At 41.5% G+C, this 13,331-nt stretch overlaps 2 protein-coding genes across 2 annotated transcripts in view; both read left to right on the top strand.

The window, feature by feature from the left end:
• The window catches only part of LOC306774736 (protein sidekick-1-like), a gene marked incomplete at its 3' end in the record, with an annotated part of 268,973 nt that extends 264,072 nt beyond the window's left edge, over positions 1-4,901 (top strand). The window contains exons 43-46 of the mRNA XM_079264893.1: positions 188-325; positions 1,364-1,484; positions 1,572-1,701; positions 4,596-4,901. Coding sequence (XP_079121019.1) covers positions 188-325; positions 1,364-1,484; positions 1,572-1,701; positions 4,596-4,901 — 695 coding nt within the window. The remainder of the gene's footprint in view (positions 1-187; positions 326-1,363; positions 1,485-1,571; positions 1,702-4,595) is intronic.
• A 5,474-nt stretch (positions 4,902-10,375) lies between these two features.
• The window catches only part of LOC306773583 (uncharacterized protein), a gene marked incomplete at its 5' end in the record, with an annotated part of 4,640 nt that continues 1,684 nt past the window's right edge, over positions 10,376-13,331 (top strand). Inside the window, one exon of the mRNA XM_079263438.1 lies at positions 10,376-13,331. This exon is cut by the window's right edge and continues 1,684 nt beyond it. Coding sequence (XP_079119564.1) covers positions 10,376-13,331 — 2,956 coding nt within the window.

The following is a 13,331-nucleotide window of genomic DNA, read 5'->3' as shown; positions in this document are numbered from 1 at the left end:
AGGCAGAGTCACAAAATAAATCTGACACTTTCTTCAAACCGAAGATTCACGTTCTCAGTTGAAGAATTAGTCTCCAAAAAGTATAGAAACATATGAGCTTAAGGAATGACACAAAAAAAAGATGGAAAAGCCCAGAATAAAAGTAGAATTTTGCTGTGATGCACTGTGTCCTGCTCTCTGCCTGCAGCACTGTCGCAGCGTCCCTTTTATGAGGAGTGGTGGTTTCTGCTGGTCATGGCTCTGGTGGGACTCATCCTCATACTGGTCTTGGTCTTCACTCTACTGCTGCACGGACACAGCACCAAGTATAAGGCCTGCGGCACAGGTCTGCCTCTGTTTAGTCTCTTATAGATTCATCATGTTCCAATCGTGTCACTGGTCTTGGTTCATATTTCTCTTTTGTAGAAGAGATTCCTGCAGGTTTTGGGATTTTTACAGTCTGAAACATGTCTGCTTCTGTCACACTTGTGTTGTCCCCATCAGTTTTGTTGAACTGATCTGTAGAGCCAGGTTCAGATTACACAGTTTTCAGTGTTGTTAGAGTGTATTCTTTGCACTTTGCTCTTCTTGTCTTTATGACTAGAAGTTAAGTCTTCATTGGTTCATATCATGAAAATAATCAATGTGGGGGGGGGGGGGGGGGGGGGGGGGTTCATATCTACACTACACAGTACAGTTCTTTACATTTTTTAGACATTAAATTAGGAGTTATTTTTGGGTTTGTAAATAAGAATCTACTTTCCAATCAGGTATTCTAACCAAAGCCAGACATGGTCACTGACAAAGACTTGATTGATACTCAGATGTGGACATGACTGTTATACCACCTCTACTGGTCAGTCAGATCTTAGACACCCTCCATCTGGAGGGTCCGTCTTACTCAATGATGCTCAGCCACATAAGGCGAAGCAAAAACTCTCACCTTGGAAAGACAAAATAATGTGCAATGCACTGACCAGTCACTCATCTGGCATGTCAAGATTTTTCATCCTGGTGTTAGTGGATTTTCTTTTTACTCTCAAGTTTCCACAGTGATCACAGCAGTCCACTTGCATGTGTTGGCGTATATGTCCTGATAAGCCTAGGTTACATCAGGGCATCTATGACTCTGCGTTGCCACAGTAACCTTGGCAGCAGTTCTGGGCAGTGGAAGGATCAAATAGACTGTGTTAGAGTGCAAACAGGACGACGAGGGAAGAATGAACAAAACTCATAACAACAGCAAACAGTTGAGTTCAGTTAACTATGTGACAGTGTCTCTTTGTGTTGCTCATTTCCCAGATATATTATTCCGGCACACCAAAATATAAAAGCGTTTTTTAGAACCACCGTAACATTTTTACTTGTCTCTCTTTACCTGCAGGTAAACATGTAACCACAGGGGAGGAGTCAGTGACGCTGGACAACGGAGGTTTCACCGCTCTGGAGCTAAACAGCAGAACGCTCAACACCAAGAACACCTTTCTGAAGAAGAACGGGACCAGGCGAGCACGCTCTACCTGTCACACGAATACACACATTCCCCAATTTGATCATGATTTAAAAGATTAAATGTTTGAATGTGTGTCCAGGTCTCCTCCCAGGCCCAGTCCAGGTGGTCTTCATTACTCTGATGAGGACATCTGTAACAACTATAACGGAGCTGTGCTCACAGAGAGCACCACGCTCACTGAGAAACCCACTGAGGTCTCTGAGTCAGAGGTATCTCTTTGTGTCTGTCTTCCCCCACCCGGCTGTGGACCAAAACCTGGGTTTCCACATCAGCAGCCACCAACATCCGCATCCTGCTGTCTCCTACTCCTTACTTATAACAATTAATCTTTAATCACATCATTATTGTCCATACTTTAAGTTAAAAAAGTGGTAATGTGTTTACCCCCCCCTACTCACAGACTGTACTGTTTGTGTGGTACCTTCAGGTAAATTTGACAGAACTGGCTTGATGTGATTTGATAACATGCCCTGGTTTTAATCTAAGCTGGGACTGTCCTTCTTTGTCTACCATCAGATTTCTGGTTGTCTTTCTCCCAACTTCTCTCACATATTTGTGTGTGGAATGACATGAAAATAAGAAGAACAGATTGAGCTATTTTTTATTGTAAAGACAGTTAGGGTTCCCACCACCATGTGTCTATAATACAGTGTTCTTCCTATAGCTTTTACCACTAGATGGCTCCATCATACACGCTGCTCCTTCTTAATTATCGACTCCACTGGTCATTTCTTCACATCTTGCTTTAATCATCTCCATCCCGACTAAGACAATATATTAATAAAAGGAAAAAAATATATTACCAGTTTTTCACCACTGTCAAATGTGCTTGAAGTATGTCATGAATTTAAAAACATATCACTAATGATAATGTTTTAATCATGTTTAAAGAAATATACACCATTTTAGATGTTTAGGCCAGGTGCGAGTTTCACAAAGCATCTTGAAGGCAAGAGGAAGCTGATTAAACCCTGATGAATGTCACTGGAGAACTACAAATGTGAAAAATAGCAAAAACAAAAATATTAAAACAGGAGGAAGTGAAGTATTTTTAGGTGTTTGTGCATGTAAATATTTTACAGCGTGAGCCTACTGAGATGTTTTAGCATTCATAAATGAGGTGTTAAGTCAACCAGCTGTATTTGGTCACATTTTTATCACATGTCAAAAACATAATGTTTATGTTCTTTAAAAGAGAAGATGTGTTTTGTATTAATTCATGATGGGTTTTTTTTTAATTTATATAACACTTTTTTAACCCAGGAAGTGTTATCATACAATTCATACAGCCTCACTTCCAGACACTGAATAATGAACACTACCAGTCAAACGTTTAGTCACACTTCCTAATTAAAACAAATGGGAAAATGTGTCCATACTTTTGACTGGTAGTGTAGATAACAGAAAGTACTGACTAGCAAATCTCTAAACCTGTCATTTATCCACTGTAGATTGTGAGTATTTCATATACTTAAAGCAAGTAAAATTGTAGTTCATTTTGATGGCAGCAAATAATCTAAAAAACGGTAGGTGGGACAACAAGAGCCTGAAAAAGTAAGTAGTACTAACCAGACACAGCTGAAGAAACAGGTTAATAACACTAGTTAGGCTCAGAACTGGAAGAGACAAAACCGAAACCAGTTTCATTCTCTTATTTGTTTATTTATTCAATTGGGACACTACAGGTATTAGAACTAAAACATACTGGATAACAGCAAAGAAGGCTAATGTCCTTTTACCCATTTTTTAGATGAGCCTTAAAGATGCAATATGTGTACTACTTTCTTAGAACAGGAGATATTGTTCAAGAATTTACTTCTTGTTACAGACAGTTTTGCCAGACCAAAGATAGTACATCTAATGGTTTCACAAGGACCCCTCTCAAGGTTGCCTTGTCATTAAATCATTTAAAGGAAGATCGAGCCCATGGAGAATCTTGTAAATTAAACAAGCTCATTTCATGCCAATAAGTCTGTGATCTTCACACTCTGTACTGCATAAAGACACAAATCAGTTTGTCATGTAAAGAAAAAGTCATAAGTAAACATGGTCCAGACATATCTATGTGTTCTCTGGATCGAAGCTCACTTAAAACAGGCCATGTAAACTGGAAAACTGTTCTGTGATGACCAAATCAATCAAAATGTTTGGAAATGATGGATTCCACTTTCTTTGGATTAAAGAGAGAAGGAGGCATCTGCACTTAGTTCAAAGCCTGCATCTCGGATCGTATCAGGGTGCATTAGTGCCTGCAGAATTAGCAACATGTGCATCTAAAAAGCACCATCAGTGCTGAAACATATACAGAGCTCTTTGCTCCAATCCAAATGACGTCTTTTTCAGCGAATGCCTTACAGTTTTCCGCAAGACAATACTAAACTACACACTTAATCTCTTCTAGCAACATGGTTGCAACATGGCAGCATGAAGTTTTAGAGCTACACACTGAAAAGCTTTGTCACTCTAGATTTTAAAACTGGAACAGGGAAACCATTAGAGGCCATAATGTAAAGATTGAAGCGGTCAGCCACTTGAATCAGCTCTCGGCAGTTCTACTTTGTATTCATGGTCCATTACACATACAGCCTTACATGTGATGAATAACATGTTGAGAGATGTCTTTAATTTTACTGGTTGCCAGTGAAGAAAAGGTTGGGGTGATGGGAGACTGTTCTGATTTTGTAATATTTTTTCAATGGAACAACACAAAACTGAGTTTTCTTCATAATATGATCCTTGAAATTGAAATGTTGATAAGCGGTTTCCTGGAGCTATTCCTGGTGGTGGCACCGACGTTGCCAGAAAGAGAGCCAGTAAAATGACTAACTTCTTAAACTTCAGGGCTGACCACCTCACCACACACATATTGACAGAAAAGCTGTTTTTTTGTTTAAAAGTGACTAAAACAAAGCTCAAGCTTAGACTAGATATGTGTTAATCTTTCATTTCTAACCTGAATAACATCCAATCATATACAAATATGAAGACAGAGACGAAACATGCGTTAAATGAGCTTTTTCAGACATAAATCTGTCGAACACTCAGACCATTACAGCAAAAACGTCTCATAATCCAACTGTGTTGTGTTTGTATCTGTATCCAGTTAACAGACAGCGACTATGAGGATGAGCAGCCAAACCACTCCTTTGTCAACCACTACATGAGTGACCCCACCTACTACAACTCCTGGAAGCGGCAGCCCAAAGGACTTAAAGGGATCGGAACTCCTTTTGGCTATGAGGAGTGTGCCACTGCAGACACTGAGCCTTATTACCAGACCGTGGTCACTCAGCACAGCACAGGTGGAGCATACACACCCACAGGACAGCCTGCACACACACACGTCAACCCCAACACCAACCCACCAGGGTCACGCACGCCTGTGACAGGATTCTCCTCATTTGTTTGACTTTGAAGACTATATTTGCACAAATTGCGAACACATACACATAAAGAAGGAAGGAGGTGCGACTGGTGTGTGTTTGGACTCAAGGAACTGGTAATAAATCAGCCTGCGATGGCCCAGAGAACTAAACTTACACTTCTCACTCGCCTTCGCTCCTCGCTCATGAAGACCGTGTCGACGTGTGTGTCCATTCAATCTTTTACGCCTCAGTGTCACTGTGCTTACACACACACACACACACAAACGTCTGTTTTTCCACACATTCTCACTGGCTTAACCCGCCTGAAACTCGTACCCGCCCCAAGAGACTCTGCCCAGAGAGCCAGGGGCGAGGACTCAATGACTCAATGTCTGGAAGAGAATTCATCCTGGATCTGATGGAAGTTGGGATTTCTGCACAAAGTTTTTTTCTGTTTTCAGTGTCAACACATAAGTGACCGAGTCCACTTATGCACCCTCTGATGTGCCATTTCAGTATCTCCCACTGAGGGGGAGAAACCTGGAGGTTGAGGAAAGCTGTCAAAAGGTGGCACAGAAGGGTGCAGCTTTTGCTGACAGACTGGTTCATTTACACAAACACGGAGCTGCCAGCTTTCAGAGATCACAAGAAGCGAGTGTTCGCAGAGGACAACATAAATAAAAATTGATAATCACAGTTTTTAAACTTGAAAAGCATGGAGAGTGTGAGCAGGGATTCCTCTGCACTTATAGCATCCTTAATATGAGTGTTGAGAGGTCTCCAACAGCAATGTGTGATGTTTGGGTTGGAACATATGGAAAATGTGTGTGTGTGTGTTTTTTTTAATACCATCTTCTGCCTGTTCTCCTTTTACATGGCCTGCCAAGCCATAGTGCTTTCACTGAGCCGAAACCCCACCGTTTCATCCTTCATTTCAAATGTTATTTTTTTATAAGTCTGAGCGTGACGCGTGTGCACACAAGCATGCGTGTAAAATGGCCCTATGCTCATGTTCGAAGTCTGCTCATCTGTCTGTGTAGTTCACTGCTAAGCAAAGTGTGCCATTGTGCATATGTTTGTATTTTTAAGATGGATTTTGTACAGCAAAAACCCTTTTTACTTGTGTGTTGTTGTATGTAGTTTGGTCACGCTTCTGTAATTTAAAGCAAACAATGAAAGAGCACCGAAGAAAAATTCACATACAATAAACCAGTGAGAGAAAGGAGGTAACGGTTTCTCAAGAAACAGTCAAAATGAGCCGCAGGCATCAAGAACAGTGGATATCTGAGAGGATTATTCTGGTTTGAACTGCATAAGATTGAACTTTGAATATTGAAACTCCATTTTTTTCAACCTCGGCTTTCTCCAAGAAATTCCAGCAGTCATGTATTCTCTACTTCTCTACAACTGCAAACAAAACTCATCGGTTTGTCCTTGTATGATTTAAAGGTTCATCTGGTCAGCAGCCTCCCTCACTCTGTCACGCTTGTTTTGAGCTCCATACAGTGTGAATAAATGGTCATTGTTTAACTGTGTGTCTGTGTGGTATATTCAGTACATGTTCCTGTGCATCATCTTCTACACCAGCAGAATTACAGACATGCCCAACAATGGAAGAAGACAACAATTTTTCTGTGCACCTGCAGATTGTCATGGAAATTTTTCATTAAACAATCATTGACAATAAATTCACAAAGGTCCATCTCTCTTTTGCATCTTTATTATGTAGAGTATGAGAGTCTGCAGAAGTTGGCTTACGCTGTGCGTGCATGGTAATATAGTTCTGAACAGTCTAAACTAACTTTATTCTCACAACATTGTACTAGACTGGGTTTGTCAGACTGGGTTCTGCAGGGTCTTCACAAAAAAGGATACAAGTTCTGGTGGTGTGACATGTAGGCATCTATGTGCACTTTTCACAAATGAAACTTAACTTTAGGATTACTTTATTGCGTTACATTAATAGGAAGATAAATGGTGTAAATGCTTCGAAAGCAGATTCCTCTAACAGGACATTGTTTGTGTCTCTACTGGAACGAGCAAGTTGTGTTTCAGTGTTCTGCTGAGTGGGTGAAAGGTCTTTGAGATACATTTCCCTTAAAAAACTGGATGCATTCAACAAAAACCAGTCATTACATTATTAAAACATTTATATAAGAATTCCTTTAACAGAGGGAAAACACATTCATCACAGTTGAGGTGCACATTTTGCATTCTGGTTTTAAAACTCTGCTTTGCAGAAAATGTGCTTTGAGATTGAAAGGAATATCCACTGAAATGTTACTTTATAAAAGAATTTTATTGCGGTGATATATTTAAAGAAATAATAACAGACATGGGTCCATTTTTGTAACAATTTTTATTATTAAGATAAAAAAGTCACTTAAATGAAGTCATACAGAAGCATGCAGCCTAATGAGGCAGATTTAGCATTGCTACAAATTTACCAGTGAGCTATTTTTTTTTTTTTTTTTGGTAAATGAATCAATCCACCATAAGGAAGCTGTTCTCTTGTTGCACAGATTTCTAACAGCTGCTATCTTGTCAAACAGTGTTGGACAATTTAGTGTTTGACTAACATCCAGAGCAGAATAACAACCTCACAACCAGCAGAAACTTCTTGCAGCTGTAAAGTATGACTGCAGTTTACTGTATGAAAGCACATGCAGAGTTAAGAAACGGGATTTAACAAAACATTCTTCGTGGATGCAGGTGGAAAAAAAAAACTGCACACAAACTGAATCATGTTTCAGGACTGTATGTGTTCAGTACACACTTTCACATAGATATTTTGTCTAACTCAAGATCAGAAAAAAAGGCATTAGTTCAAAACTCGTTTTTCCTTTCGATAATACCACGCTGAGTTTTTTGTTTGTTTGTTTTTTTTAGCTTTACATCCTAAGTAGTGTGCTGTAAAGTTTCCCCTGGTTTGGTTTAGGGGTTGCTGTCATGCAGCTCCCTGCCAGCAGGGGTCGCTGTGGGGTAACAACACAAACCACCTGGGTCGCTGCGGTGTCCGGAAGAAGTACTGTTAGCACGACGGATATATTTTTCTCTTAATACTCTGCTTTTCAGACAAGCGTGAGATCGCAGCGAGCGGTTGATCCAACTTACAGAGTCGCAGTGAGCTGTTTGCGGACAAAGTGCCCGCAGCGCCCCGGAGCTGCCTCTGGCTGGCTGCACACGTCGTGACTTGTGACCCAGTTTGATTTGGTGAGTTTTCATCTTCTCATTATTGACCATTGTTTTATACTCAGCTCAGCACTCCCTCTTTCCTGTAACAGTGACTCGGTCTCACGTTGTACATGCAGGAAAGCTGTAATCATCCTTAAACTGATGGAAATCCCCAACAAGCGCCGCCGTGCAACGAGCAGTTTGAACTGAGCAGTGAGCACAGGGGCGCAGCGCGTGCAGGCTTTATGAGGGGCCCACTGTTTTATAACATACATTCCTGCAAAAGAAACAGACCAGATGCATCCAGTGGGTTTAACCTAGATGCATGAAAGGGGAGGAATGCTTGTGTTTGTCCTCTTGCAGTTTATTTAGTTAAACAAGAAAATGTAGTCTCCTGCAGCGTGTCAACATAAAACATAGTTTCCCTTCATCTCAGCTCTGAGACATTTCTATCTTCTGCCTTGTTGCAAATGATGCCTTACATAGTTTGAGTAGCATGCAAAACACCACAAGGGCTAGTTTATGCCCAGCGCCGCAGAGCCTTTTTTCCATCCTCTCTAAAACTGGTTAAAAGATGCCATATTTAAATAAAACCTTTCAAAGACACAAGGGGGGACAGGGAGGGTTAGTTTTTAGGAAACAACTGATTATTACAACTGAAGTGATTTACTTTGTGCAAAATATAAAGCAAAAATAGTAAAACCAAATTGCAAACTATATCTTTTAAGTCAGAAATTGTTTACTTGGATGATCCTGAGTTGTATGGCTTTAATAGCTGATGCGTAAACACTCAAAAGCTCATTGATAATAAGAAAACTAGCTTTTTGCAATACTTATAGTTTTATCAGCTTTTCTTCAGTATTATTAGCTGTTTAACGTTGCATAGTTTTCACTTGTTTTTGTTTTGTTATTGTTCTTTTTTTTTTTTTAAATGACTTTTAAATCTTCTTCATAAAAGGTAAACAGACTAATATGCAGTAATTGTCCAAGCAGGCAGTTGAACATATAGAAATACACGCTGCATTCACATGCACTTGGGCATTTGATGTTTACTTAGGCAAAGGCCAGTTTACACTGAATAAGTTTATTTTTCAAGTTAAACCAAAGGTTCTCACTGCTGAATAAGACCATCAACTCTCTATCAATTAATAAATGCTGTAAATCTCCAAAAGTCACTGCAGATTTCAGACATACTAAATTATTTTACAAAGTGATCTGCGAAGTGTTGCATTTCCAGACCAGCATGTTGCTGCTAAACACCCCGGTTTCTGTATGCAGATTCGTTGTAAACTTCACATGTTTCCTGTATGCTGAAACCATCTCATAGTTTTCTCTTGTTAGATTTGCTGTAAATTTAAAGCTGAATTTGTGCTATGTTGAAATGACACTGGTTGTTTTCCAGTAGGGAAAGTTAATGACTTTGAATCTAAAAAGTTTAACAATTTAATCCTTTTTATTATTTCATTCATTTTAAGGTCACTGATAACCTCCTGCTTCACTACATAACATATACAGTTACTGGAATATAGCTTTATCTGTTATTTATGACACAAAAAACAATCTCGCTTTGGGCCGTCTGTTGTCTACAGCAAGTCCTGAGTAGGCTAACCAATGATGCTAAAGTCATTTTTTAAGGAAAATTTTGAAGGCCTGCAATTTTTTTTAAACAGATTTAATCATCACAACTCTGCTGTTGCTACAGAGGTTTCAAACTAAAATTAAATATTTGGACTCAAAGTGTGGAAATGTCATTGGCCACATTTAGGTTTAAGTACAGCCAGAATTATTCAGAGTGGCTTTTTTTCTACTTAAATGCCCTTGTGTGACAGTTCATGGTTGTCTTTTCTCGGTTAGCAGGAAAGAGTTCAGACACTCCCACTGTCAGAATAAACTTGTAATTGATCACCACTCAGGTTAGGGGCCCATTGAGAACTTTTACATCCCTAACAAGGCCTCAGTCTCTTCGGGCTAGACCAAAATCTGTGTCTAAAAAAGGGAAGTCTGGGTTTCCCTGCTTCGGCTGCTGCCCCCGCGACCCGACCCCGGATAAGCGGCAGAAGATGGATGGATGGAAAAATGTTTGTCGCTACACAGTGTGAAATCTGCTTAATTGTGCTTACAATTCACACATTCATTAATTTTGTTTTTAAAATAACCTGGTTTCCATTCAGTCATTTCTCACAAAATACAAAAGCTCCCTAAAAAAAAAAAAAAAAGCTGTAATATAATAAACAAATGACACAGTTTCATAATGCATTATTTTTGTTTATTTTTCACTTTTTCCAGATGTTCCTGAAGAAATAAGAGATCAGATTAGCCTACATACAGACTGAGGATGTGCGACATGACATTGCCGCTGGACGAGGAGGAGATGAAAGTGGACAGCTCCTCTGAGCCACTCCCAGAGCCACTACTTTTAATCCTGTCCCCCCCTCCACCTTTCCTGCCTGCTCCCGGTGAGCCGACAATGCTTTGGCCAAAATGGCTCAGAGCCTTTGAACAATACATCCAAGCACTGGGTGAGAAGGAGTTGGCAGACTCCAGTAAACTGGTGCTTTTACAGAACTGCCTCGGCCCAGAGGGGGAGCGCATCTTCACAACTCTAATCCAGAACAAAACCACATACGCAGCAGCTGTTTCGACACTAGCATTTCACTTCAGCTCTGATCATGCCTCTCAGGTGCACCGCCTTAAGTTCCACCAAAGGGCACAAATACCTGGGGAGACTTTAGATCAGTTTGTCTTAGCGTTGGAGAATCTTTTGAGGCCTTGCAACTGTGAAAGCTTGAAGGATGCGCTGATCTTGAATCAGCTGATTCAGAAAACAAACTACCCACAGCTCAGAGAGAGGCTGCTGCTGAAGAGGGATACTCTGAGCTTGGCAACAGCGTTGGCTGTGGGTAAAGAGATTGAATCTGCTTTAAATGAAACACCACAGTTTGATTTTCATGAGGTCAGTGTGGACATAGGAGATGATTTAGACGCCCCTGTCCAAAAAAAGGCCAAAAGAGGAAGGCCTCGCAAAGGAGAGCAAAGGCCGAAATCAAAGCCAAAGGCAACTATAACACAAACAAAATCATCAAGACATAAAGGTGAATACTCCAACTTCAATAATCGGCTACGTTGCTGTGACGATGATAATGATGAAGCAAAATTTCAGAGTGCCGATGAGACTAATTTGGGTTGTGATAAAGTAGATGATGACTATGAAGCCTCCTTCCAATCATCAAGGATGGAAGAGGAAGTCGGCAACAAAACCAGTGATGATGCCGAAGACTACAATGAAGATGATGAAGACTTTGTCCTTTCTTCAGCTAAACGAAAGTCTGCCACCTGCTCCATATGTGTCAACAGGCACTTCAGAGATGCACACAAGCTTGCCAGACACATGAGGACTCACACAAAGGAGAAACCATTCACTTGCCCAGTGTGCTTCATGACATTCAGTCAGTCGTATCACATGACCCGACACATGAGGAACCAGCATGGGGCCAGTCAGCACATCTGCCCCACCTGCGGGGAGAGCCTGGGAAGCTTTGCAGAATTGAAAAGACACAAAAAGACACACAGGTCACAAGTTCTGTCTTGTCCAGACTGTAATGAGAAATTCACCAGCAACAATGAGTTCTCTCATCACGTCAAGTCGCATCGTAAAGACCAGTCTTGTCAAAAAGACGGTCATAGTTCTGAGCATGAAAGCTGGGTTGAAGTGAAAACTGAAGAAATAGCAGATGCTCAGCCTGACTCTTACACCGGTACTGATTCTAACAATAAAGCATCCGAAACTCATGTCTTGACAGAAGACAACTCTGAAGTGGCATCTCAGAAAGATGGATGCAAGAGGAAGGAGAAAGAGACATCAGGTGATAAAACAAAAGGCCATTTTTGTCCAATTTGTGTGGACAGACGCTTCCGAGGGCCAAACAAACTGGCCAGACACATGAGGACGCATACAAAGGAGAGGCCATTCAGCTGTCCAGTGTGCGATTTGACGTTCAGTCAGTCCTACCACATGACACGACATGTGAGGAACCAGCACAGCCACGGACAGTATATCTGCTCCAAATGTGGAACAAGTTTTAGCACCTGGCTGGAAATGAAAGCACACAAAAGGATTCATGCTGTTGAAGGCTTGACATGTCTCGCGTGTGATAAGCAGTTCAAAGAGAAAGCTGCCCTTGCGAGGCATCTGAAACTACACAGGAAGGTTGAGGCCAGTCCTCGAAGCCTCATTTGCAGCGATTGCGGCAAAGTATTTGGTCGCATGTATCATTTGAAACGACACATCATGACCCATCGTAAAGGAGAAAAGGCTGAGTGCTACACGTGCCCTGACTGCCAGAAAAACTTTCCTTTTCCAGAAGACCTCAACAAGCACCTGGAGATTCATGTAAAAGAGAACAGTGGCACTTGTCCAAAATGTAATGAAAGCTTTAGCACTGCAGAAGAACTGGAGACTCACATGGTGGTTCACCAGAAGTCTTACAGCTGCAGCACTTGCGGGAAGAAATTTAAGGTTGAATATGCGCTGAAGAAGCACGCGCTAATTCACCAAAATGACGAATATTACTGCTCAATGTGCTGCAAACACTTCTTTAAACTCTCACACTATAAAAGGCACATCATGGTCCATGATAGACGAGAATCTAGATGTCCACACTGTGACAGTGTCTTCCTGAAGTTAACTGCTTTAAAGTATCACCTGCGGACTCATACTGAAGAGAGGCCGCACCAGTGTAGCTGCTGTATTGAAACTTTTGAGGAGAAGGAAGACCTAGAGCAGCACTGCCTGAAACACAGGAAGTTTAAGAAGGAGAGGCCTTACTCGTGCACTCGCTGCGACTACGCGTTCTCCACTTTGGTGGAACTGACCAAACACATGACCTCACACGAAGGAGAGCAGCCGCAGACCTGCCCCGTCTGTGGTAAAACTTTCCTGAACAAAAACAAGCTGGAGAGGCACCTGACCATCCACACCGGGGAGAGACCTCACCTCTGCTCCATCTGCGGCAACGGCTTCCCCTCCGCCGCCAGCCTGAAGCTGCACGTCCACATCCACACCGGGGAGAAACCCTACCAGTGCTCGCAGTGCAGTAAGAGTTTCAGCTCGTCCAGCGGCCTACGCCTGCACAGCAGGCAGCACATGGATGAGCGACCCAGTTTCGAGTGCCCCGAGTGCGGCAGAAAATATGGTCGCAGGACCGAGCTGAAGATGCACCAGCGCTACCACACAGGAGATAAACCGTATGCGTGCACTTGCTGCAACAAACGCTTCATTAGCAAAGACAAGTTGAATGTTC

Source organism: Telmatherina bonti (genome assembly GCF_933228915.1).
Source record: "Telmatherina bonti genome assembly, chromosome: 3".
Taxonomy (NCBI): Eukaryota; Metazoa; Chordata; class Actinopteri; order Atheriniformes; family Telmatherinidae; genus Telmatherina; species Telmatherina bonti.
The sequence above is the reverse complement of the archived record's forward strand: the minus strand, read 5'-3'. Positions and strand labels throughout refer to the sequence as shown.